Source organism: Parasteatoda tepidariorum, chromosome 4, assembly GCF_043381705.1.
Source record: "Parasteatoda tepidariorum isolate YZ-2023 chromosome 4, CAS_Ptep_4.0, whole genome shotgun sequence".
Taxonomy (NCBI): Eukaryota; Metazoa; Arthropoda; class Arachnida; order Araneae; family Theridiidae; genus Parasteatoda; species Parasteatoda tepidariorum.
Genome location: NC_092207.1, coordinates 19,521,943 through 19,545,895, shown reverse-complemented (window position 1 = coordinate 19,545,895; position 23,953 = coordinate 19,521,943). Strand labels below are relative to the sequence as shown.

The window sequence follows — 23,953 nt, the reverse complement described above, 5'->3', positions numbered from 1 at the left end:
AGGGAACTCCTAGATAAAGTATTGGGAGAAATTTTGCATTACCTAATTTACGTTACATGGAGAGGAAACCTACGAAAACCTTCCTCGGTTAGCCTGACAACAAAGAGACTCTTAACCCATGATCCTTCTACCACTGAGGATATTTTACGTCAGCACTGAGGTCGGCGAGAGCCGGGTACGGAAAAAAATACACTTAATACTTAAATTTTAGAAACTTATTTTATTACATTTCTTAATATACAATCTGGTTTACGATTACTAAAATTCAAAATAGAATTCTATGCTCAACACGCATGTTGGAGAAAATATTTAATAGTTTTGTTTTCTGCGTAAATATTTGCCTTTTAACAGTTAACCTCGTTTCGTCGCAAAATAAATCTCAATTGCATTATCCATTATAAGGAGCTAAGTAACACAATGTCAAATGTTTATTGGAGTTTAATTTTTAAAATTTTAATGAGATTGTTATAATTTTGAACACACCGTTATTGAACTTGTCGATATATAGATTTAATAAACAAATATTTTTTTAAGATAATACAATTTTGATTTGCTTGAGAGAATTTTCGAAAAAATATCAGAAAAAGCGAGACAAACTATCAGCTATGATGGCACATCGAAAAGCAGAAATCGAACAGAATTCACATTAAAAATACTTTATTATCACAGATACTTCACAAAAATTAAAATACAATAGTTGTAATACTTATCACATTATCACAGTTTATACAAATAAATCAGCTTAGCTGATACAGTTACTAACTTGTCAAGAAAAAACACACACATTTCTATAGAACTGCACAGCAGCCATTACAGCTCAAGTCTAAATACTTGTTAAGTACAATAAAATGACGACATACGCATTATGAAATATAAAATTTAAGTAAATATTTACAATTCTTTTTGTACGTCTTAAAATACAAATAACCAGACAAAGGACGTAAATCAGACACCAGACGTCTTCTGAATTGTCTTTGTGTTCACGCATCGAACGAAGAAGGGTTCGAATGCCCAGAGAATTCCCACGCAAGCACCAAGCATGCCGTTCAAATAGAATATATAATCGTATGATCCAATTGTGTCTCGGAAATAACCTGGAAAAAAAAACTTTTTAACACTAGAAAGACAAACTTAACATGTACTTATATTGCCCAAAAGCAGTCAAAATAACTGGATTATGAAAGAATAACTAATGTGTAACGAAATTTGTTTAAAATTATTTTTTAATATTTTTTTATATTATTTACAGTCTATAATAACAAGTTAGTATATATTAACAATAAAAAAAATTATATGTTGCACAAAAAGTCACAAAATTCTAAAAAATTGCGTCATTATATACATCATTGTTTTTCTAAAAGAAATTAAAAAGCAGTCAAAATGACTTCCTTGGGCAATCTAGTGTTAATAGACAAATCTTAACAGTTTCATTCATACCATTCACGTATCAGCCATTCTGAATCAGAAATTTTTATTACATTTTATTTCCTTAACTGGAAAAGTGTGGTATTGCATTTACGTTTTTTTTCCGCCGCAAATGTAATCCAAAACGCTACTTTATAAAATGTATAACAATGTTTAATTTTTTAATACAATTATTGTGTCCTACAAAGACCGCTCTTAACATTTTGTTTTAGAATATTGCTCAAAAAATACCGCCCATTAGATGACGCAAATATTTAAACGAGGAAAAAAATTTTTTTTTTACCGCAATAACTTTTATAATAATCGCAATAAATCTAAACCTGTTTAATTGCTTGAGGGAACAGGAAATGAAAGGAGATTAGAAAGACCATGTTTCAACAGGCAATCAAATTAATATTGATGTTTTGTTTCTTGCTTTCTTAAATATTAATTTAAAACCCCTAATGCGCAACATTTGTTATTCAGGAAAGGGAGCATACTAACTACGCATTAAAGAGTGTTATTATTTAGTATATCTACAATATTAATATCTATTCATTGTTTCCTGTATTCATAAATGTGCCAGGCTGGAACGAATTTATTACCGTTGGCCTCAGCGGATCAAATCGCGCTGCAATAAGTGTTAAAACGTTGACGTTTTAAAATAAGTTTTTCAGGATGCAGTGAATAGGAGTATGGTTTGATTTGCGCAAAAATTAACTATACTGCGCCAAAGGAGCAAAAAAAGCAAAAACTAATCCAGCTGAGTTATGAGCTTTGTCAAACGCAAAAACAAGTAGCTGCATAATTACATATTAGAGTATTTTTTCATTTTAAAACACATTTTTATTAAGTTATTTCTGCATCTTTGCTACAGTGTGCAATATCACACATCAAAATCGAAAACTCTAATTTAAATATAAAATAATGCGAGAATGCAAAAGATTCAACTCACCAATATACATAGGGAGTCCAAATCCTAATAGACCAGAGAAGAAATTCACACAGCCCATTGCTATGGATTGTTCATCGTTGTTCATATACTTTGCAATTAACACAGGGTGCCTAACAAACAGAGACCCCTGAAGCATGCCAAACAGAGCCAAGTTGGCAAATATAGTCGCTTTCGTATTCATCATCGGCAAGGAAGCAGTGCTGAAACCTTGTACAACCATAAATACCATCATATACTTGGGAAGAGTCATATAACCACGATCCGTGATCCATCCAAGACATAATCGCCCAAGCAGATCACCCATGGATATGGCGGCAATAGCATATTTACCATCATCTTCATGGAGTCCTTTATCCATGGTAAAATCCACCACGGTAGTCATGGCAGGTATGAAGGCAATGAAGTGAACTGCGCGACACAAACACACCATGAGAAATAGGGGATTCGCGTAGAGACTAAACGCTGTTTTGATGTGGTCCATGAATGAATTGGCACGAGTTTCTTTTTCGTCTGTTTTTACTTTGATATCGACATTTTGTTTTTCAGATGGTAATTGTTCCTTGTGAACTTTTTCTTCGGTTTTTGGACGAGCTAAGTTAAGCAGGCGGAATTCCGTCAAGATCCGGATAACTTTAGCTTCCTCCCCGGGAAAAAGTTCTGCAATTTTTTGTTTATCAATTTCCTGGAGCTGCAGTAATTTGTTCAGAGTTTTATTTTCGGGAGCTTCGTTCCCCAACAGAGAAAGATCCGAATCCGAATGGGGTCTACACAACCTGACATTCGGTTTCAATTTGCAGCTCTTGCATTTTCGTTGAGCCTCGATGCTTTTTTTCGCGGAGTCAAAATCTTCCCTCGCGTCAAAAACGTCGTCCCCGAAATATTTAAGGTTTTTCCGGAATAACGATATTTGTTCATTACGTCTAGATTCGCACATCGATATAATTTCCTCCATGATATCGTTATTCTCGTTTTCTGAAATACTGAGGCAATCGCCCGAAATATTTAGACTGACTACTTTAACTACAAGTTCACTGTTTTGTCTCAAGTAGCTAACATCGGGGAATGCGTCGTCAGAAGTAGTCCTTAAAGATGACCTTTTAGAGGCGCACTCATTAACAGACGTAACGCTCATTCGATCAGTGCTCAAGTAGTCCATCTTTGGAACTAACTCAGTTGGGGACTTAACATCAACAGTTCCGTTGCCGTCTTCCAGTTTTTCCATTGATGACAAACTACCATTAGGACTCTTTTCAGTTTTTTGTGCGTCGCTTTTCAACCAGGGTGGTTTCTTCAAAATAAGTGCAGCTGGAATTGTGTGCATGATGATCGCTCCCATTATGAGAAAAGTCCCTTGGATGCCAAAGTTCTGCAGAAGATATTCCAGCAATACCGGGAACATAAAAGAACCGATACAGCCACCAGAAAAGGCTATTCCAACTGCAGTCGTGCGATATTTCACGAAGTACTGACTTATGACAACCTGAGGTAAAGTAACAGTAAGGGCTGAACCCAGACCTGAAATCAAAATAATGATACATTACAACATTACATACAATTATCAACACTTAAATCATGTCAGTTATGAGATATCGATCAACACAGTATTTTTACAAAATCTACATCAATTTTGCGATATCTGACATTTTTACACAATAATTACGATATCATTATGTAACTACTGATACTGATGTGATACTGAGTAATGATACATTAGATACATTAATCAATACTTACATCATGTCAGTTGTAAATGCTGAGAGATATCGATCGACACAGCATTTTAACAAGATCGATCTACTTTGCATAGATCGATGTTCCGGAAGAAACAATGTTGTCCGATTTCGTCTTAGCGATTTTTCGAAAGCTATCGATAATGGGTGCTACTTTAGTACGAAGATTTGTTTGCGTTCTAGGATGGAATAGGATTATCGCTTCAGTATTTTTACAAGCAAAAACCTTATTTGCTTTTAAGTCAATTGAACAATTTGGTACTTGTGACTCTAGAAGTGATTATGCCTACGTGATTTAAATCATACTTAATTTACTGTATGCGACGCCTTGCATGTGTATCGAACTTGATTGGCTTCTGAAACAAACGCCATGGTTTATCTACGATACAGTCACTTACAGGTATCCAATTATCAAGGGCGCCGGCAGCGGGGTGCAAGAGGGTGCACTTGCACCCCCTGGCCCGGATACAGAAAAACAATTTTGTTATAAAAAATTTTTTATTAAAAATATTTTCATTCAAAAACAAATAATTAAGTAATTATTGATTCATAACAATTAAAAAATTGTTTAAACAAATAAGAATTGCAATTGTCTTGTTTGCTGTCCAAATCTGTTAATAACTTTTTCAATGAATTCTGAGTCATCTTTGATTTTTTTCTTATGCACACTGAGCATGAACTTGGCAGATATCTAAGCTATATTTTTGAATTTCATTTAATAAAATAAAAGCAATATTATATTTTCTATTAGTTATTTCGTTTAACAAAGGTGTATAACACAAACTGACTTCTCACAGCTGTAAAACTTCATCAACACAATAAATACCAATGTTAAGTGTGCCCAAACTGTAGTTATTTGTGTTTCAAAGTCAATAGCTATGCCAGCGCCATCAGTACAGTTTCTCGTGGCAAAATTTGCAAGTACAGGAAATTCGAAATTCTTTTTTAAATATCTTGTTAACAAGGAAAAAATGTATCTTGAAAAAAATTAACAGGTGGAAGTATATGTAATAACAAAACAAAATGTAATAACAGAATATTTTAAATTTTTTCTTTGGGGGGAGGGTAGTTTGTTAGAGGGTTGCACCCCCTTTTGTATTATTCCGCCGGCGCCTTTGCCAATTATACAAGTTTTTATGCGTCATTGTACGTCCAATTTAAAAAATATAAGCTTAATTTGACACATGAAGAGAAATAGTCTGTTTCCTCCTTATATAAGATGCATCAATACTTTAAAATGCCCCAAAGTTTGAAATTGAAAAGAATCGAATACTTAAGTATTAAATTTCAATATTGAAGTTTCTTACATCTCTTCGCATTCACCGAAATACTTATAGGGAAAAGAAATCGCAGAAACTATTTTCTCAAATCGGCCGCATTCATAAATTGCCCTTTACTCTGAATGCGAAAAATTCGTGTTTGAAAATTTGTAGATGCGATCGAGAACTCGATAGGAGAAATATATTTATCACGAAAAACTCTGCAATCAGGTTCTCGTCCGCATCTCCGAATTCGTATTTGCTTTGTTTTCGAATCCCTCCAAAACAAACTTGTGCTAGAACATAAAACACGAAAGATAAAGTAAAAGAATTTGAGAAGGGTCGATACATACCGTTCACACCACCCCAGAGGACTGTAATCCACACAATGTCAGGAGCGAAGAAACATGCTGCAGAGCTTAGAGTACCGACGATACCACCAACCACGATCACTTTCCGTGAACCATACTTTTGTCCAAGGATTCCAACCACAGGACCTACAAAATACACGCGCTATAGTCAAAGCAAGGATTATCAACATACTATCCACTTACAACGAGAACTCCTCCCGACTGAAAACCTGAGGATGTCTTAATTCGGAATCAATAAAACCATTTCTTAAGGTGAAGAATTGAAGAGATTACTCTCCCAACCAACACCAGAGATAACCATACCCCTACACTTCCGTTTGACTTGTAAACTAAAGTAATAAAGTAATGTCTGGAGTATTTCTCGTGATGGTCAGATAGTACGAGATTTAAAAATGAATATTTTGAGTTCTGTTCATTTTTATCCCTCACCCTCAATGACAGAAATGAAAAATTACGTATAAAGATCAGCTATTTTTCAAACGTTTAATATTTTAAACCTGCGTTTAAAAATCTTTAATATTTGATAAGGAACTTGACGCTTGAAATTATTTACATTCAGAAAATATGCAAGCAAATACTGATTTTCAATGAAATAGAAAAACATCAAACTGGAGTGCAGATTTTGTTTAAACAAGCTTTACGTATTTGAAATAATTGCTTTTAACAAGTCTATTCTTTTTAGAAATGTGAATAGCGTGTGATTAAAGCTTTATTAAGTTTATAGCACTTTTACTTATAGCTGTTGTAAGAAAAAAGTTGTTCTTGAAGAAAAGTAAAAAATTCCTTAAAACTTAGATTTAAAATTTTATCGTTAGATGACTGATTCAAAATTACAAATATTTGTCATCTTGTTAACTAGTTGTTCGAGTAAACTAGTTGTAAGGCGCACTCCTAAAACACCGTGAGACAATTAAGATCACAAAATGTCTGTATTTAATAATTTCCATAGTCTGAAAACTAAATCGAAAAAATTGCTATCGTTTTATCAACCAGGCAGTGCGTTAAGGGTTAAAATGCGTAAGTTTTGAATCTTTATCTTTTAAATTTATCAGCTTCATCGCTATTGATATCTACAGGCTATTTTCCGGAGCTGTTTCGCCATTGAAAGTAATAAAAGTCAGTTTAAGTGCATTAAATTCGAAAAAAAGTTTTACTTGAACTTGATATTGTTTAAAAGCAATTAGCAAAATAAAAAATAGACAAATGCTTAAGATAATTAACTTTAATAATAAATAAAAAGCCAAATTGGTGAGATATTTTCACCTCCGTGATATCACGAGGAATAACATTCAAGTATTGCAAGGCAATACAATTATGTTCAGCTTATAGAGATGAACTTAGTCACTTTTGTTGGTCCGAGCACAAAAATTTAATTCGAGAAGCGAAATTTTGAGATCAAGCCCATCGAGCGCGATATTTCATATTATATAAAGGTAGAAATTCAAAGAAACATACGATACATTATTTCAAATTACCGATCTTCGGATGATGACATCTTATAATTCTAAATTGTTTATACTTAGTAATTGAACCATATAGTTTATAAATATTTTTTTAGGCATGAACCTGACAGTGGTAATTTGGGTTTATAGCAACCGGGGACAAACCTTTTTTTTTTTCTCTTTTTACAATATGTTTGACCTAATACTTTTTTAGGGGGGGGGGGGTTCGGAGTCACTAACTTTTAGATAATGTTAAGACTTAAATTTTTTCTCAAATAAAATTTTATATCTAATAAAATTTTGCAACTTTTCCATAGATATTTTTAGGTAATCAAACTTTCATAACCTTCTTTAATTTTTATTAGATTTGTTTTAAAAGTTAACAGTTACAAATGTAGTTTGTTACACTTAGGTGCTTTTCATAGTTTTCATTGCTTTTTACTGAATAATAAGTTTTTTTCTGAAGACTTTCTCCATTCAATATACCACCAATTTGTGGAAATTAAAAAAAAAACACCACGTGTAAAATAAATTACAATATTAACAGACATTTTGTTCAATTTTTAGGTAAAGCGTATAAAAATGTCAAAGTTATCGGGCCTATAAATTTCAAATGAAAGTTTGGATATTTAAAAAAGATAAAGGAATTTTAGTCTAAAATTTATTTTTAATTACTTTTTAGGAACTTGGCGACTTTCTAAGGTTGACGCCGGTGACAGATGTCCCCTCTTCCCTAAGGTTACAGATTCTTTATTTCATTATATGTATAGATTTAATAAATTGGATAAAGGATATGCATTTATAAAAAATTGTATAAGCGTTTCGCATTGAACTTTTCAATTTAAAACATGACAATTAAGAAGTATGTTTCTTTAAAAACTACAATTTATAACAGTTATTTTTCATTTTAACCAAAACCATAACTCAGTTTATTTTATTCATTTTTATGCATGTACTTAAACAAATATTGAACTAGATGCAGTTTTAAAAAAGCGAATTCAGCTGTCTGTCATAATTTAAATTTAAGACTATAAATAAAATGATAAAATTTTTCTCATAAAATATTTTCAAAATAATTTTTAGTCTTTATTAACAATTTTTAACACATTAAAGAATTTTATAAGTGGGGGGTTCCACTATAATATGTAGGATTCCATAACCGAATAAATTTAATAAACGCTGGTGTAGAGAAAGCTAGATAATGAGCCAATTCTGAATAACTGTTAACATGAGGTAAGCTATGATTTCTTTTTAATATGAGGAAATACTGACCAAATAAGTTCCTTGCTGATGATCTCACACTGAATGGCATGGATGCACTTTTTCTATCAACTCCAAAGATTTCAATAAATGCCACAAACAAGATGCCGGACATCCGGCCCAGTCCTGCCATAATCAAGTTAATAGCACAGGCAGCAATGGCTACTACCCAGGCAAATCCATCATCAGGTTTGGCTACTCTCTTCTTTGGCGGAATAGTCTTTGAAACAGCTATTACCCTGTATTAAAAAAAATGGTTCATCAGATTATGTATAAGTGTTACAAATACCACTTATAGGTTGTCTAAAGCAAGAACTCCCCTAGCCATTCATCTGGACCCGTGGCGGTGACTATGGTAACGAGGTAGAACTACTTCAAGCAGGGGTGTGGGATCATTGTTTAGGACAAATTTTGACTCTAGTCGGCGAGAGAAAGGGAATCTTTTTCTTCGGTCTATTGTCCCTAGAATGAAGCTACCCTCCCTGAAATGCGCTATTCTTGTTTCCACAGCAGCAGACGGCTTCAGACTTTGTGGCAAGGGAAGTTCTTACCGTAGACAAATTATAACAATTCTAACAAGCCTACTGTAGGAATCCAAGCAATTTTTAAGGCAGATGATACGCTTCTTGTTTTAGTGGCATCATCTACGGCCACGAATACGACTTCAGTCACACACAACGTCACAACTAGTTTTACAGGGGGGACACATTCCTACTGCATTCTTCATCCACAGATCGTAATCTTAAACGAAACCAGATAGATCGTTCTGATCTCTCTCCAATTCAGTACCCCCAGAGGTATTTGTTATGGGAACTTGGAAGACTGTGATCTTGACAGATTTAAAGTGCTTTCGCCACCAATTAATGCACGGATTTTTCACCAGGAGGGATTCGAACTCACAAGAACATGAGACCAGCGTCCTACCAACCAGGCTATCCGGGGCCAATGTGTAATGAAATAACTTAATGGAATTAATCAACGTATGCAGTCCTCGTAAAGGAACAAAGCAAAAATCAGGACACTTCAAAAGAAAAGATATTTTTTTCGGAACAGTATGCATATATCAGATTAATCTCAAAAAGGACGAACGGCAAACTTAAAGTGCAATTTGCTGTACTTAATTATAATAAAAGTCAAATTTTATTGCAAAATAGTAATTAAATGTACTACTTTTTTATTTCAAATTCACCTTATTTAAAACAAAGTTTTGTCACACAGTAATAGGGAAAAATTTAGGTAGTTTTGTTACAGACCATTTAGTTGTAATTTTAACTACACGTTTTGCGAAATATTTTATCAACAATTAAAGACTCAAGTTTTCATAACTTTTGGTAAATTTGCCAACATTTTAACACTAGAAAGACAGAATATTGTTGTATACCAAGAAAGACTGAAGGGATAGTTTGGTTTTTCCCAAATTGTGTGTTTCAGTTTAATTAGGTATCCAAAATCTTAAAATATAATCAATTTAATAAAAACTTATTTTAGACTATCATTGAAATTCCATGGTATTTTATTTTAGATTTGATTATCTATAATATTTGATTAAAACTGAACAATGGCTTCACAATATTATCCGTATATATTAGTTTCTCTGATAAGATCAAAGTAAACATTTAATGCTGTCTTAATATAGACTTGCATAACTGAAGTAATTACAGGGCTAAAGAGAATACAAGGGCTAGTTCACTCCGCTCTTAGAGCTGAAGCTACGATTTCCCTCCTCATGACGTCACTGTGTCTACAGATCTCGGAGATCGCGAGCAAAGATATGATAACTTTGCATCTTTCTCTTGTAAAAATAAGTTAGACTTTTTCTGGCTATTATCCTTCAAACTTTACGTAATTAACACATTATTTCCGTTCATAAACATAGTTCAAAAAAAACTTTCTTGGTCATTATACTTGTATTAAAAAAATACCATTTTAAACTTATAAAAATGTTTTACTAGTTGGTGAAAATGACACGATAAATACTTTATTTTAAAAAGTTCAGTTTTAACTTTAACTATTAAGAAAAATGAAGGCGTATATCGACACTTTTTTTATCTACATATTCTTTTATAAAGATAAGTTAAATTTAGAATCCCTGATTTTAAAATATGTCGTTAATAGCAATTTGTTCATACTTAATCATTAGGAAACATCAACCTTAAACGCTAATTACTGAAACAAAATAATAATTTAGGTTCATAATGACATCAGAAATTTTACAATTGTTTATAGACATTTAAATTTACGATGATATAATATATAGATATTTAAATTGAAGAGAATATAATTTTTTAAAAAAATCATAAATATTTAGAATAACTACAAAAAAAATATGTTATGAAATTAGGAGAATTTCAACTATATACTATATATTTTATTTATACTTTTTACTTACATTTTAATTTTCTTTGACTTTATCTATTTTTTAATTCTTTTCACCGCCTTTCTTTATGAAGTAGCGAGGCGGTTTCTATTTAGATAATGAATTTTTATAAAAGTTCTTTACGACAGAATAAACGTATTGCGGTTTTATATTAACTGTGTCATTTCGGAATCCATTCTTTACATAGTTGTTCATTTACTTTAGGGAACACGCGGAAAATTATTTTTCCTTTTAGTTTTCTATAAAAAAAATTTCAAGTTGCAATCGCGCAAACTGGCATTTCGATAATAATTTTAAATTCTTGTAAATTCACTGCAAAAACTGAGGAAAGTCATTATAGTAAATAACAAATGTCTTAGAATATCTCGCAAAAAGAAATGCTCCAATATTAGTTAGAGCTAGTAAGGCCGAATGTTCCGTTCTTGAAGTAAAAGTGCGAGCTTTGCGCCAAAGTGACGTCACTAGAGTGACGTCGGAGGATCGGCGCGGCAAGAGATACTTCAAAGGAGTGAACCAGCCCTTCTATTCTCTTTAGCCCTGAGTAATTAACATTCTTTTTTAAAAAAAAATGCAAATAATGTTATATAAAATTCTACCTTTTGATTGAAAAAGCATGGAATTAAAATCTGCATTATATTTTATTGGTGGAAAATGTATACTTCTAAAATTTGAGGCTATACTAAAAAGAAATTACCCTAATATGCCAAAAAATAGAAAGAAAAAAACAGGCTGATGAATTCAGATTTTTTTCTGATATAGTGCCATTCTTCCCTTTCACACTCCTTCAAAGTCTATTTGAAGCAGTAGGGTTATTAACTGGTATTTTTTTCTCATAATATGTTTACAGTGTATTATCAAATTTTGTATCAAGAAATTTTGAGAAAAAAATTCCAAAGTACGTAGATTTTTTTAAAAAATTTTTTTAGCTTATCTATTCTGTTATAGGATTAAAAATGAATATTTTGATATAAAAATATATAGCTTAAATATTTATTTATTTTTTGATGAATGCCGTTACCAACCGACAGCCCGCGAAGCGTTTTTTTGTGGTGCGTGAACTGAAATATATTAGTTGTCATTTTTTTGCGGAGAATTTTCGTAAAAAATTTATGGGTTTAAAATACTTTTCTTTCGCTAAAAAGAAAAAACTAAATTTCTTAGTTTCTGTGAAATTTAACATACCAACGGTGCAAAAAAATTTATGTCTCAGGTTTTGCAGCCAAGAAAATATTTATTCAAATACAAAATAATCGTGCATGTTGCTTTTTTCTTTTTTAGTTTTTTTTTTTTTTTTTGTGTTTTTCANTTTTTTTTTTTTTGTATTTTGTGAATATAATATTTTGTGAATATTTAGCATGTGCATATCAGAAATTTTTTCGAAGAAATTCTCCGATTTAACTTTTTGAAACTATACATTTTGGACGAAATTTACATTTGTAAATTTTAAAACGCATAAAGGTAATGAATATCATGTTTTATTTAAATTCTTATAATTGAATATCGCATGGGCGGAAAAGAAAAAAAGTTCAGATGCTTGAGAATTTTTTTTTTGTTGCTATAATTCCTAGTAAGTCAACAAAAAGAAATTTTTTTTGATGAAGTTGCGGCTGGTGTTTTTAATAGCCACCCCGGCATCATGAAAGTTGGAAACCCCTGTTTTGGATTGTTTTAAGGGGGGTGGGAAGTAAATTGTAATGTAGACGGTTTGATTTCCCTAAAAAATTTGCTCCTTAGCCTATGTGAAATACCTGTTGTACTTAGGGTCAAATGCATGTTACTGACTTATAAAAAAAAAAGTGTATAGCAAAAATAGAAACAGATTCAGAAAAAAGGGTGGTTTCATTTAAGAGAATTTTTGTTCCAATAATACTGATTCCTTGAAGAAAAGGGGAAGACAAAGAAGCGATTCAGTTTTATATTAACTCCTTTTCATCAGGAAAACGTTTCGGGTTTCACTTTTTTAATTATTAACTTTCACTAGTTTTGACATTGAGATAGCTTTTTTTATTTCTTTTCGAAAGGAAAGTAACGAAAAAAAAAATCAAATCATTCTTAAAGTCGTTTGTTCATGGAAATTGTAAGTTCTAAACACATAAAAAAAAACTATCAGACTAAAACTAATAGATTTTATAAAATATAAATTTCATGATAATTGTTACATAATATACTAAACATTCCATATAAAGAATTTTAGGAATTTTTTCGGCATCGAAATATAAAAACTTCATTAAACTAATAACTATAAATCGTCTGCGATACTTTTCATTTATGATTGATAATTAACTTTAATTAGAAACTTTTCTTTTGCTAACTCATAATTTTAATTAACAGACAAGTAATTCAATATTGCGAGTTAAAACATTTTAATTGATTTAAAAAGGGAGTTCTGAATAAAAATAAACTGAAAGAAAATTTTAGAACACAAAAGAAAAAAGCCTTAAGTTGATTACTATAAATGAAGCTCGCTTCATAATGTTTAAGTAATACTTATTTAACACGTTGAATGCCGCGCTAATTTTACATGACTTGCCCGTCTGGCCAAACGGTAAATAACTACAAACTAAATTTGCAAATATTACAGATTTTGCTAGTTTTTGAAAAGGTTTAGCATGACATATCTGAAAAAAGTGGCGAATTATGTAAGCCTACGAATTGTTTAGAAATAGTGGTGGACAAAAATCTACTCAATTCAATTTATTAAACCAAGAATCACAATTAATAAACTACCACTTGAAAATATTTATCCGCTGTTCGGAGCAAGTTGGCATCTCTGTGTATATAAATAAAACTACTTTTGTGTGTTCTATATCGCATTAATTTCTTCAAACCATTTTAGTAATGATAATATAAAAAAATTAAAAGCATTAAAAATTTACTCGAATTATGTGTTTCTAATAATCTTGGCTTCACCGGTAACCGGTGACCCCCATGGGGCTACGAACAAACTGTGCCGGTCACCGGTGACCCACATGGCATTCAATGTGTTAAATATTCAAACAGGCAATGAATTGTGTAAAACTTTTATTTCAATAGGGATTTCTGTATTTTTATTTTTAGGAAACACTCACTTTTCGTTAATTTTCTAAAATGTACAAAAACCAGGAGAATTTTTTTTAAACCTGTTGACCAGAAAAAACTGGTAAAATCCATCAGTAATCCAGTCTACTGGTAAACCCAGCTGAGTTGCTAAGGGTTCTAAACTAAGGTCATTTTTTATGAGAAATATCAGGACAACTACAAACCCTGCATAATAGTATAAAATCAATTTATAAAAAAAAAATTTCAGTAAAAAGTTACCAGGTTCAATTAGTGCATCTCATACCCTTGTTTAAAAACAACTCGTAATTCAAGTCCAAGACTTCCTATATCAAATAATTTTAAAAAAAGGGTTTCAATGATCTCGAAAAGAAACAGTAAATATGCCACTTAACATTTTTGAAAAGAAAAAAAAGTAATTTAGAAGACGGCCCCCACTATTCACCATTTAAAAATTCTATGTTATGTTGATTCAATCACTTTTTTTCGGAAGTCTGATCAAAGAGGCCAATCAACAATTGTGAAACTGCTAAATTTCATTTTACTTTGTTACTAAATTTTCTATGACCTCTGAGCGTATGATAAAATATAAGAGTATGATCTCTGAATCTCTTTCATAATTTAAAATATTTTTCTTTGTCATAAATTGACTGAAAAAAGTTTGAAACAGTGAATTATGTGGCTAAAGCCCAAGATACTTAGTATCCAGGGTATCCTGGATACTTGGTATCCAGGGCTTTAGGTAAGGCTACATATGCCTGAAGCATGCATAATTAATGGATGGTCCCTAAACTCGAAATATCAATTTTTTAAACTTGTGCCTGCGCGTGTGTTAAAATTAGAATATTTTAAGGCCTTAAACTAAAAAAAAAATAAGTGCGCATCCTTTTTCGGAAAGGGGCAAAAGAAAAAATTAGGCTCTCAGGAGCTGCAAGGATTTTAGTATTTATACCAACTGATAACTTTATTCTTGAACAAATATAATGAAAACAATATAATTCAGTTTGAAAATTAAGACGATGTATAAATGTTTCCGAATTTAAAATCATTTGTAGTTCTGAACGTTTAATCTTTAATAAAATTATAGCAGTGCAAGGTTTAAAGAATATATAAAGTACAAGATTTATTTTCTATTAAATTCTTGAACTATGTTTTCTTTGAAAATATTTTAGCTAAAGAAAGTTTTCTGAAAAAGTTAATTAGATAAAGCTATTATTAAGACACTAAGTCAATTCGAGAGCCGCAGAAAAAAAAAGCACATAGAAAAAGGATGCTTTATTTTGTTGGTTGGTTTTTATGCAAGAGTGATTTGAGGAAAAAGCCGCAAAACTTAGAATTTTGTAAATACTTCTTTAGCAAAAAAATTAATAAAAATACATTTTTAGGATCTACTTACTGCATTAAATTTTAAATTTTGCTTCGTTTTTTTTTTCTTCGAAAATTTACTCTAAGTGCTAATTATTTTATTAAGAATATAAATTACAAAATTCTCTATATAAATTTAAAAATTTCGAACTTTGAAAGAAGAAAATCTCCTGGGGTGTTTCTTTGCGAAAATTTCTTTAAAAAAAATAGTTATAAATTTGAATTTATTATACTACGATTTTAACTACTACTAAGGTGAAGGCTACTAGCGGCAAAAATGTGCGAGTTTAGTTTTAGACTGTTCCCAAATTCTAATTGAACTCAATTTGTTACAGTTACAGCTTTTAGGTTCAAAGCACAAAGATCTGCGGATAGAGAAGATCATATTCAGTGGTCGGAAAAACTACATTTTTTGTAGTTAAGTACAAGTACTTTTTTTTTAATGTAGCGTCAATAAACTATGTAGTTATTATTTCGCTACTTTTAGAAAAGAAACTTAGCTGGCTTCACCAAAATTCAAAATTATTTTGGAAAAAAATTGTCCTGGTTAAATATGAGATATTAAGTTTTAATTCATTTTTACATGTAAAAGTTTCCTTATTCTAAAGCACTTTTCACGATTTTGTTCTTTTAACCTCTTAACTGTATGCTCTTGGTTTAACTTTATATGTGTGGTTTAAGTGAACAATGCTTTTTTATATCAAAGAACAGTGTGCAAAACCAGAAACGGACCACCCTACATAAATTTGATCTAATGATCGGATTTTCACGTTCTAGGACTAGAATCTTATTAATGGTTGGAGGAGATGACAGTAAATATGCTAATTAATGCAGATGATATTTTAAGTTACGAATATCAGGCACAAAAACGTACTTTTTAGTTCCTGTGAAATAAAATTTAAAAAAAAGTCAGATATTTAAATTTGATTTCTCAGGAACAACTCGACCGATTTTCCAACGATTTTTCCGAGCATCAGACACAGATCTTATTAACGCTCGGAACAGAGGCATTCTTATTGAGTACGCAAACAGGCCCGAGAAGGATTTGTACCAATCAAATTCAAAAAATCTTTTGCGTTCGAACTTTATTTAACATTGAGAGTAGTTGCCAGGATTCGCTGTAAACTACTGCTTTTTTTGTGTCGCACTACTCCCTACACTACTTATTAAAAAAAAATAGCGCACAACACTAAGTAGCGACTACAGTAGTAGCGCGTTACTTCCGACCACTTATCATATTTATAGTCCAGAACTAAAAAACTTAGCTAGAGAGAAAGGAAAATTTACTTTCATAACCTTCTATCAAAATATAAGGAGGAAAATATGATTAAATTATGAGACTGCCTTTCTGATTTTTATGATCAAAAGAAAACCATTTGGCATCTTGTCAATTTTCGCATCTATTTATTACCGTGAACAATTGTTTACACATATGACCATTATTAAAACAAAGTATGCTTACTGAAATTTGCACCCATTCCTTTAATACGCTGAATTTTATGTTATCTTTCAATCCTTATTTCCCAGCTATGTTCATGTTAAGCGTAATACTTTTAAATGTACTTTTTTATATTATGTACGAATATTTAGGTATACGTACGTATTTGAGTATCAATAAAATGACCCCTAACTTAAAATTGTAATAACTTAGAGTTTTATGAACCATTATAAAAGATAAGACGCTAGTTCGACGCTTGTTTTCAGGCATAAAAAAATATTTGAAGAGGTTAATTAGAGTTTTAATGGGTAAATTAAAAATTCATGGCTACCCACAGAGGGATAAATTACCGATAAAGGGTCAATAAATTATTGGGTAGATTGATATTCGTTTGTCATGCTAAAGTAAATTGAAAATCCTAAAATTAAAGATTCGAATCTTCGCTAAAGTGACCTGAGCTTATATATTTTTATAATGCACCATCAGGGGTCTGTTTAGAAGAAATTTGGGTCCGTTAACGGACCCTTCACAAAATATCTTTCCATAAAAACGGACCCTTCACAAAATATTTTAACTTAAAAACGGACCCTTCACAAAATGATTTTTCTTTTAATCGGACCCTTCACAAATTTGTTTATCTTCATTATTATTTTGTTAATCGAATAAACCCTTTCCAGGGCAGAAAACAAGAAAGATGGATGTAAACGAATTAAGTTTTGTCTTCGGCAGACGATTCTTCCATTATTCGTCCGAAATTAATATTCTGCGTTCAGCAGTATAGGCTAAATACCAAATATTTGTATGTTGCATCTCTAATTTAGAAGCAGCAATTGTTGTTTATTTTTTAAAATTTAATTTTTTTAATTATAATTTTACAGTGTTGAGCATTATCATGTATGTCTTTACAATTTAAAAACTCCTTGAAAAAGTTTTTTTTTTGCAATAACGGACCCTATTTGCACAAATTCATAAAAGCGGACCCTGATTGAAAAAATGTGAGTAATTTTTTCACAATTTCACGAAAAACGGACCTTTCACAAAATGCCTGGACAGACCCCTGATCATAAAACCAAGAATTTAGGATACGAGAATAAGCTAAAAATATCTACATATTGACACAGTATTTTAGCCTATTCTGTTAAGGTAACGCCGCTAATTTTTATCAGCTCCTCAATTATATACCAAAGATTATGTATGCCAAAGTCGAGTAAGCTTTTCTTTTAAGTAATTCGACTGAAAGAATATTTTTAAAGACAAAAATATTGCATAAAGTTAAATTTTTCATAACGTTACTATGAGAGCAGCGATGGATGGCTCAGGGAATAGAGCTTTCGCCTTCCAATGAGATGAACCGGGTTCGAATCCCAGCGATGGCTGGTTGACACGAATTCCGTATCCAGCTTGCACCGCCCACAGTGCTGACAGGAAATATCCTCAGTGGTATTTTGCGTGGTGGTGATGGGTTAGAGTCCAGTCCCCCCGTCAGGCTAAACCGTGGGAGGTTTCCGTAATTTTCCACTATGTAACTCAAATACTGGCAAGTTCCATCAAAGAGTACTCTACGAAGGCAAATTTCACCCAACACTTGATCCAGAAGTTAGTTCCCTTGTCTTCTATATTGAGTTCAAAATTACGTAGTCTAACATTAGTAGTCGTATACCCAACTTTCGGTCGGTTGTTCGACGATTATAAAATATAAGCATTCAACGACTACAAAGAAGGCATCACAAAAGTTCTCTGGAAGTTCTTCATGATTTACTGTTACCGTAATACAATAAATCACAAAGTTATCGTTGCATTCCTTACATTTCATTACATTATTAAGACTTTACTGCAACTTTACTGAAAAAAATTTTTTTTTTAAAAAGCAAGCAATTCACAATCTGTAATTAGCATGTTTTGTTTCAAAAATAAAAATTTATCTTAAGATTTTGAAACTAGTTCAATTTCACCGTATACGTTATAAAATGGAAAACTTAAAAAGTACTAATTTTTACCAAAATCCCAAATAGTAGTGTAAGGTTGATTTTAATGTCAGCGACAAACTTTATCACGAAGTCCAACACGGACTATAAATGATTAGCAAATAAACCATGCAAATAAAACAATATTTAAATTTTTTGTTTGATTATTCTGCCACGAAAATAAATAATTAGACAAAGAATTTTTTTTTAAAAAAACAATGCTTTTTTGGTCTAAGAAAATTTCTGAAACGAAAATTTCATAACATTAAAAAGCTTACTTTTTAAAAATATTTAAAAAGAAATGTCTAAAAACTAAACAAATGTGTGACTCAAAGCAAAATTTCCCTAATTGGATTTCCTAATTAGAGAAGTTAAACTTCAAATTTCATTTGATTTCTCTAATCATGTAAATAGAACGTGTAGCTTCTGTTGCACGTAGGATTGTAATCAAAGAAAACAATTTTTTTTAACAAAATGGTAGCACGCAGATCTGAAAACGCGTTATTAACAATTTGGATTTATCACTTAACACAAAAACTATAAAAGCAGTCAGAGAACTCATAAGTGCTTTGGAAATTCCATTAGAATTTTAAGGTTAAATTTTAAAAAACTTTCAAAGAAAGTGAAGTAGTCACAAGGGGGAAGGGTGCATTTCAAGTACGCTTAAATCATCGATGTAATTTGTTTTTTTTTTTTTTTATTTGGAAAACAATTGACTCAATTAAAAAAATTGAATTTTTTTTACTCCTTTAGAATAGTTTAATAAAAATGATTTTTTTCTCTTGAAATTTGAAACTTTTGGCATCAAAACTTGTAGTTTAGGACTTAGTTCAAATACACTTTAAACGTAAATAACTGGCAATTTTGAATCGATGAAAAAATATCAAAAAGAACAAAATAAAAGCTCTTGAAGGTCGGTGGAATAATCCTCAGGTAAGTGACCTTATGTAAAATCTTCCCAGAGATTGCTACAAAAATCACTATGGCGACCATTCTCCCTTGCCGAATCAAAGTGATTTTTATTTAAAAATCGATTTTGATTAAATGGAATCTGAGACAAATAAGGTTAAAACAAATACTGCACATTTTTTGAGATTCTAGGACTAGCCTATTTTTATTTAACTGGGTAATAATTTTTAAATAGTTTGGCTTCACTATTTTCTAAAAAAAACTTTCTAATCACGCTGAAAAAATGAAATGAAACTACAATTCTCAAAACATTGCCTAAAAAGCAGAATAATTAGTAAAAAAACCAATCAATATTACATTAGTAACATTTATAAAATATTATGGTTTGTAAAACATTTGTGAATACTTTGCTTTTTAATAGCAATGAAACATTAATTTTTTTACATTTTCATTATTCCCAGAAAACAATCGTTAGAAATTAAAGTCTGCCATTCACTTTTTTCGCCTTTTTTTGTATGAAAATACATACATCGAAATTGACCATCGGGCACCTTATAACTTCTTTGGGGTTAAAGCATTTTATTTCATCAGTAAACGAAGCAAGACACTGATCGGGTTTTTGATATTCGTTCATATTTAACAATTTAAATTTTTAACGATATACCAATAACAAAACTTCATATAACAACCAATGTCACAGAAATGACCAAAAGTTCATCTAATACTTGTCTATTAAAAACAACATTTGGAAGCATACCAGATCTTAAAATATATTCTTTTATGCATTAAAATGAAAATTTAGAAACTTAAATTTTATACTTCATGCTTATTTCGATTCAAATGTAAGTTTAACTCTCAGAACTAGAAAAGATGTTAGGAGGGGAGGTCAGTGATCTAAAATTTTCTCTACTGCGTTATTCGTTAAATTTTATTCTACAAATTAAATATATTCTACAAATTATAAATTTTAGCGGGGGAAATGGGATACCTGCAAGTGACGTAGTGTGGGTATCTCGATCCTGATTGGTTGTTGAAACGTGGCGTTTGTTTACGTTAGTTCTTTCCACTATGTCGAGTAAGCCAAGCCCGTCAAGTATAAATTCTCTTAAGTGACACATTCTATATTCTTGGAAAAAGATTTCAATTCTTTCACTATATGTTTACGCAGAGACTTAACATAGTCACGAAGCCAAGTGGAGCATAAACTAATGCATCGAAGTTGTCAGGTACACAAAACAAAAATATATAACAGTTACAATAAAATACGTAAACAAATCATTTTTTATTTCCTATGAGCTGCACAATCAGTCTTCCCGATGAGCACACCTAGTGCGTTCTCCTGAAGTGGTATCCGCTCCTTCAGGACCACCACAATGGGTGAGATACCGTTGGTCATGTTAATTTGGACGTCTAGTTTCTGCCACACTAGATGGCAGCACAGACAAATAATAAATCTAAGTAAAAGAATTAGAGGACAAGAATTATATTTCAACTAATTCTATGTGCCATACGGCTCTGTATTTAATTAACTTATCGTTAATTAACTTTCTAACTTATGTAGAGAAACTTAGCTCAACTTTAATACGCTATTTTGCTGATAAAGATTTGCTGGCGCTGACGTCATAGGTCACATGTTTGGGTATGGGAGGTCTTCTTGAAGTGCAAGAACCCGATTGTTTAATATGCGGAAAGCGTTGCAGTTTTCCTGTGAATATTTCAAAGGAAAAATTTTTTTATCAAAACTATAATTGAGGAAAATTATTCGTTCGAAAATATTCGTAATTAAATATTAGTAATGTTGAGGGGGTCGATATGCGGACTGTATTACTAATGATTAAGAACAAACGAAAACTATTTAACAATTTAATGAAACGATGAATGACGCCATTTTAAGGACATCCGACGATATCAAAACAAAAAACTACAAGAGCTCTTCTTTTCGCCAAATTAAAAGATAAACGAAGACAAAGCCGAGAGAGGCACCAACAAGTAATATATTCGTAAATTATGCATAAATTATATATTCGTAAAATTCGAATTATTCGTTGGGAAAAATATTTATTTTATGCAACAACAAAAAAGTTACAATTCAATAAAATTAGCATTTCATTTAATAAATTATCCCTTCTCAGTAAAAAAAAAATACCTTGCACGTGCATTTATGAGCTACAAGTAATCTGTAATTTAGAAAAAGAATGTGCGAGAATTAGATATTTATCAGATATTATCATAAAGCACTATAAAATGGCGATTTAAAAAATTAACAATTCTAGGTATACATAGCTCAGAATATAGTTTCGTCATTTAATTTTGTTGATAACTAATAATTCAGTATTTATATGTTTTATAAAAAACTATATAATTTAGTATAATTTGTGCTATGAAAAGTGCTTTGTCTAATCTAGTAAGTAAAAATAAGAATTCCTTATCAAGCAATCATACAAATATTTGTAATACTTTCATTATTAAATTTATTTAGTTAAATAAAAGTAAGAAAAATTAAAGAAAAAAAAAATTTTTTTTTCAGAAAAAGTTTCCGAGAAATTTATGAAAGTTCATATTAACATTTCGTACAACTAGAACATTTTCTAAACTTCACCATTTAACTTCTAAACCGGACCTGTTGCACCTATAGGCTTTTTATGCAGCTTGGATGAATTTATTTCATTTTTAGTGGTGCACTATATGCTATATTATGCATCAATTTGTTTTCAATTTATTCTTTTCCCTTTTTAGGTGAAAATTTAAAAACTCATTTCTACATTTTATAAAAAAAAATTTTATAAATTTCTTAAAAAACTATTATAATTAGTATCATTAATAGTATGAGATTTTGGATTAGTTTTAATAGTAATTTGTGGAATTTTGGATTTTTCACTAAAAAAAGTATCAACGTACTTTACCCTTGTGTTAATATCAAATTACACAGATTTTGATAATTAACTTACCACCAGTAAATATTCGAAACGCAAGAATAAAAAAGAAAAGTCTTCTACACTTTCTCAAATTAATTATTTACAACAAATTTAATTTCAAGAAAATATTTAATTAAAAAAAAAAGGCATTCTACATTTCAAAAGTAATTACCTAAGTAGAACAAAATTAGAATTTTAGTCAAAAAAGTGTCTTCCTACGATTCATTTAATATAACAATCTAAATTTAAATCTATTATTCTGAAAATGCACAACTACGAAAACTAAGCTCATTTTTTTAACTCCTTTATGAACCTTCTGAACTCCTTCGACGAGAAAAAGTTTACTGACTTGTATTGTTTCGCCGCAAAACAAACCAGTTTCACTTACATTAACTCTATCAAGTGATTTGGAAAAAATATTTAGAAATTTAAAAGTAAAAAAGTTAAAGAATTGCAGAAAATAACTTAACTAGAAAAACTTATTCCTAGAGGTAAAAATAAGGAATTTGATTAAATTTCTTCCCGAAAAATAAGATAAAGTTCTTAAATACTTTAACATAGATTGATAACAATTTCAACTCTAAATAACTCTTGTAATTATATAGACAAGTAATTTTCCGTTAGCTTTTAAATTGCTCAAAATATATACTATAATAATAAAGGTTTTCTTGCAAAAGAATACGCATACTGCGTTAAAATTCGTTGTAAACTTATTTGAACTAATTTGAATCAAATTAAGATATTAAAAACGGCAGTTTTGAAAACATGCATTTTTTTATACTAATTTCTAAACTACCTTTATTATACAGAATTTTACTAAATTAAATTTTTAACACTTGACGGTGAAAATAATTAACTTGCATAGCAATCACCTGTATGAATTCATACAGTTTTAACATTTTTCATTCACTAAATTGCTGAAGAACAAATAATTCGCTTACTTTTCGGACTCTGATTGCAGGCATTTCTTTTCTTCCATAGCTAATTAGGAACAATAAATATTTCGTTACAAAATAAATAGACAACTTTCCGTCCCGTCAGCATTACAAATTGTTGATTAATAAAAAAAAGAGGAACTCAGTTACACCCGATGACAAGTCAAAGTTAAGGTAACTTCTCCGTCCGACACTTGACTGAACTAAAGACACAATGACCAACAATGCTCGAAGGAAAAAACTCGTTGGCTACAATGAGAGAGAAGATCGCCAAGAATCTTCCTTTATCGCGCCAAAAGAAGAATGAAAGTATACTTCCCAACAATAAAATAAATAGTGCTATCATAAATATTTATACACATGATAGTATCTATATAAATAAAATTTTATTATACATATTAATTTCGACGAAGAAATATAAAAATAAGCTCGAAATTTCACTGTTTTTAATAGCCAATAAAAATGAAACAAACTGTATTTACGTCTATTTATATAGACCGGAGATAGCTCACTAAACAAACCGAACTCATGCTCTCAAAACCCTATATAAGAATAATTATTGTTGTTGTTGCAAAGTGGTTGTTTTTTTTGCG

General features: G+C 30.8%; 1 protein-coding gene across 1 annotated transcript; it reads right to left on the bottom strand.

Moving 5' to 3' along the window:
• Positions 1–640: 640 nt before the first annotated feature.
• LOC107440451 (uncharacterized) lies at positions 641–23,681 on the bottom strand. Its single transcript, XM_043047152.2, has 5 exons — positions 23,367–23,681; positions 8,434–8,660; positions 5,702–5,845; positions 2,360–3,874; positions 641–1,094 (listed from the first exon to the last, which is right to left on the bottom strand). Exons 1-5 carry the CDS (start codon positions 23,402–23,404, stop codon positions 946–948), a joined length of 2,073 nt encoding a protein of 690 aa, XP_042903086.1. The 5' UTR covers positions 23,405–23,681; the 3' UTR covers positions 641–945.
• Positions 23,682–23,953: the final 272 nt, after the last annotated feature.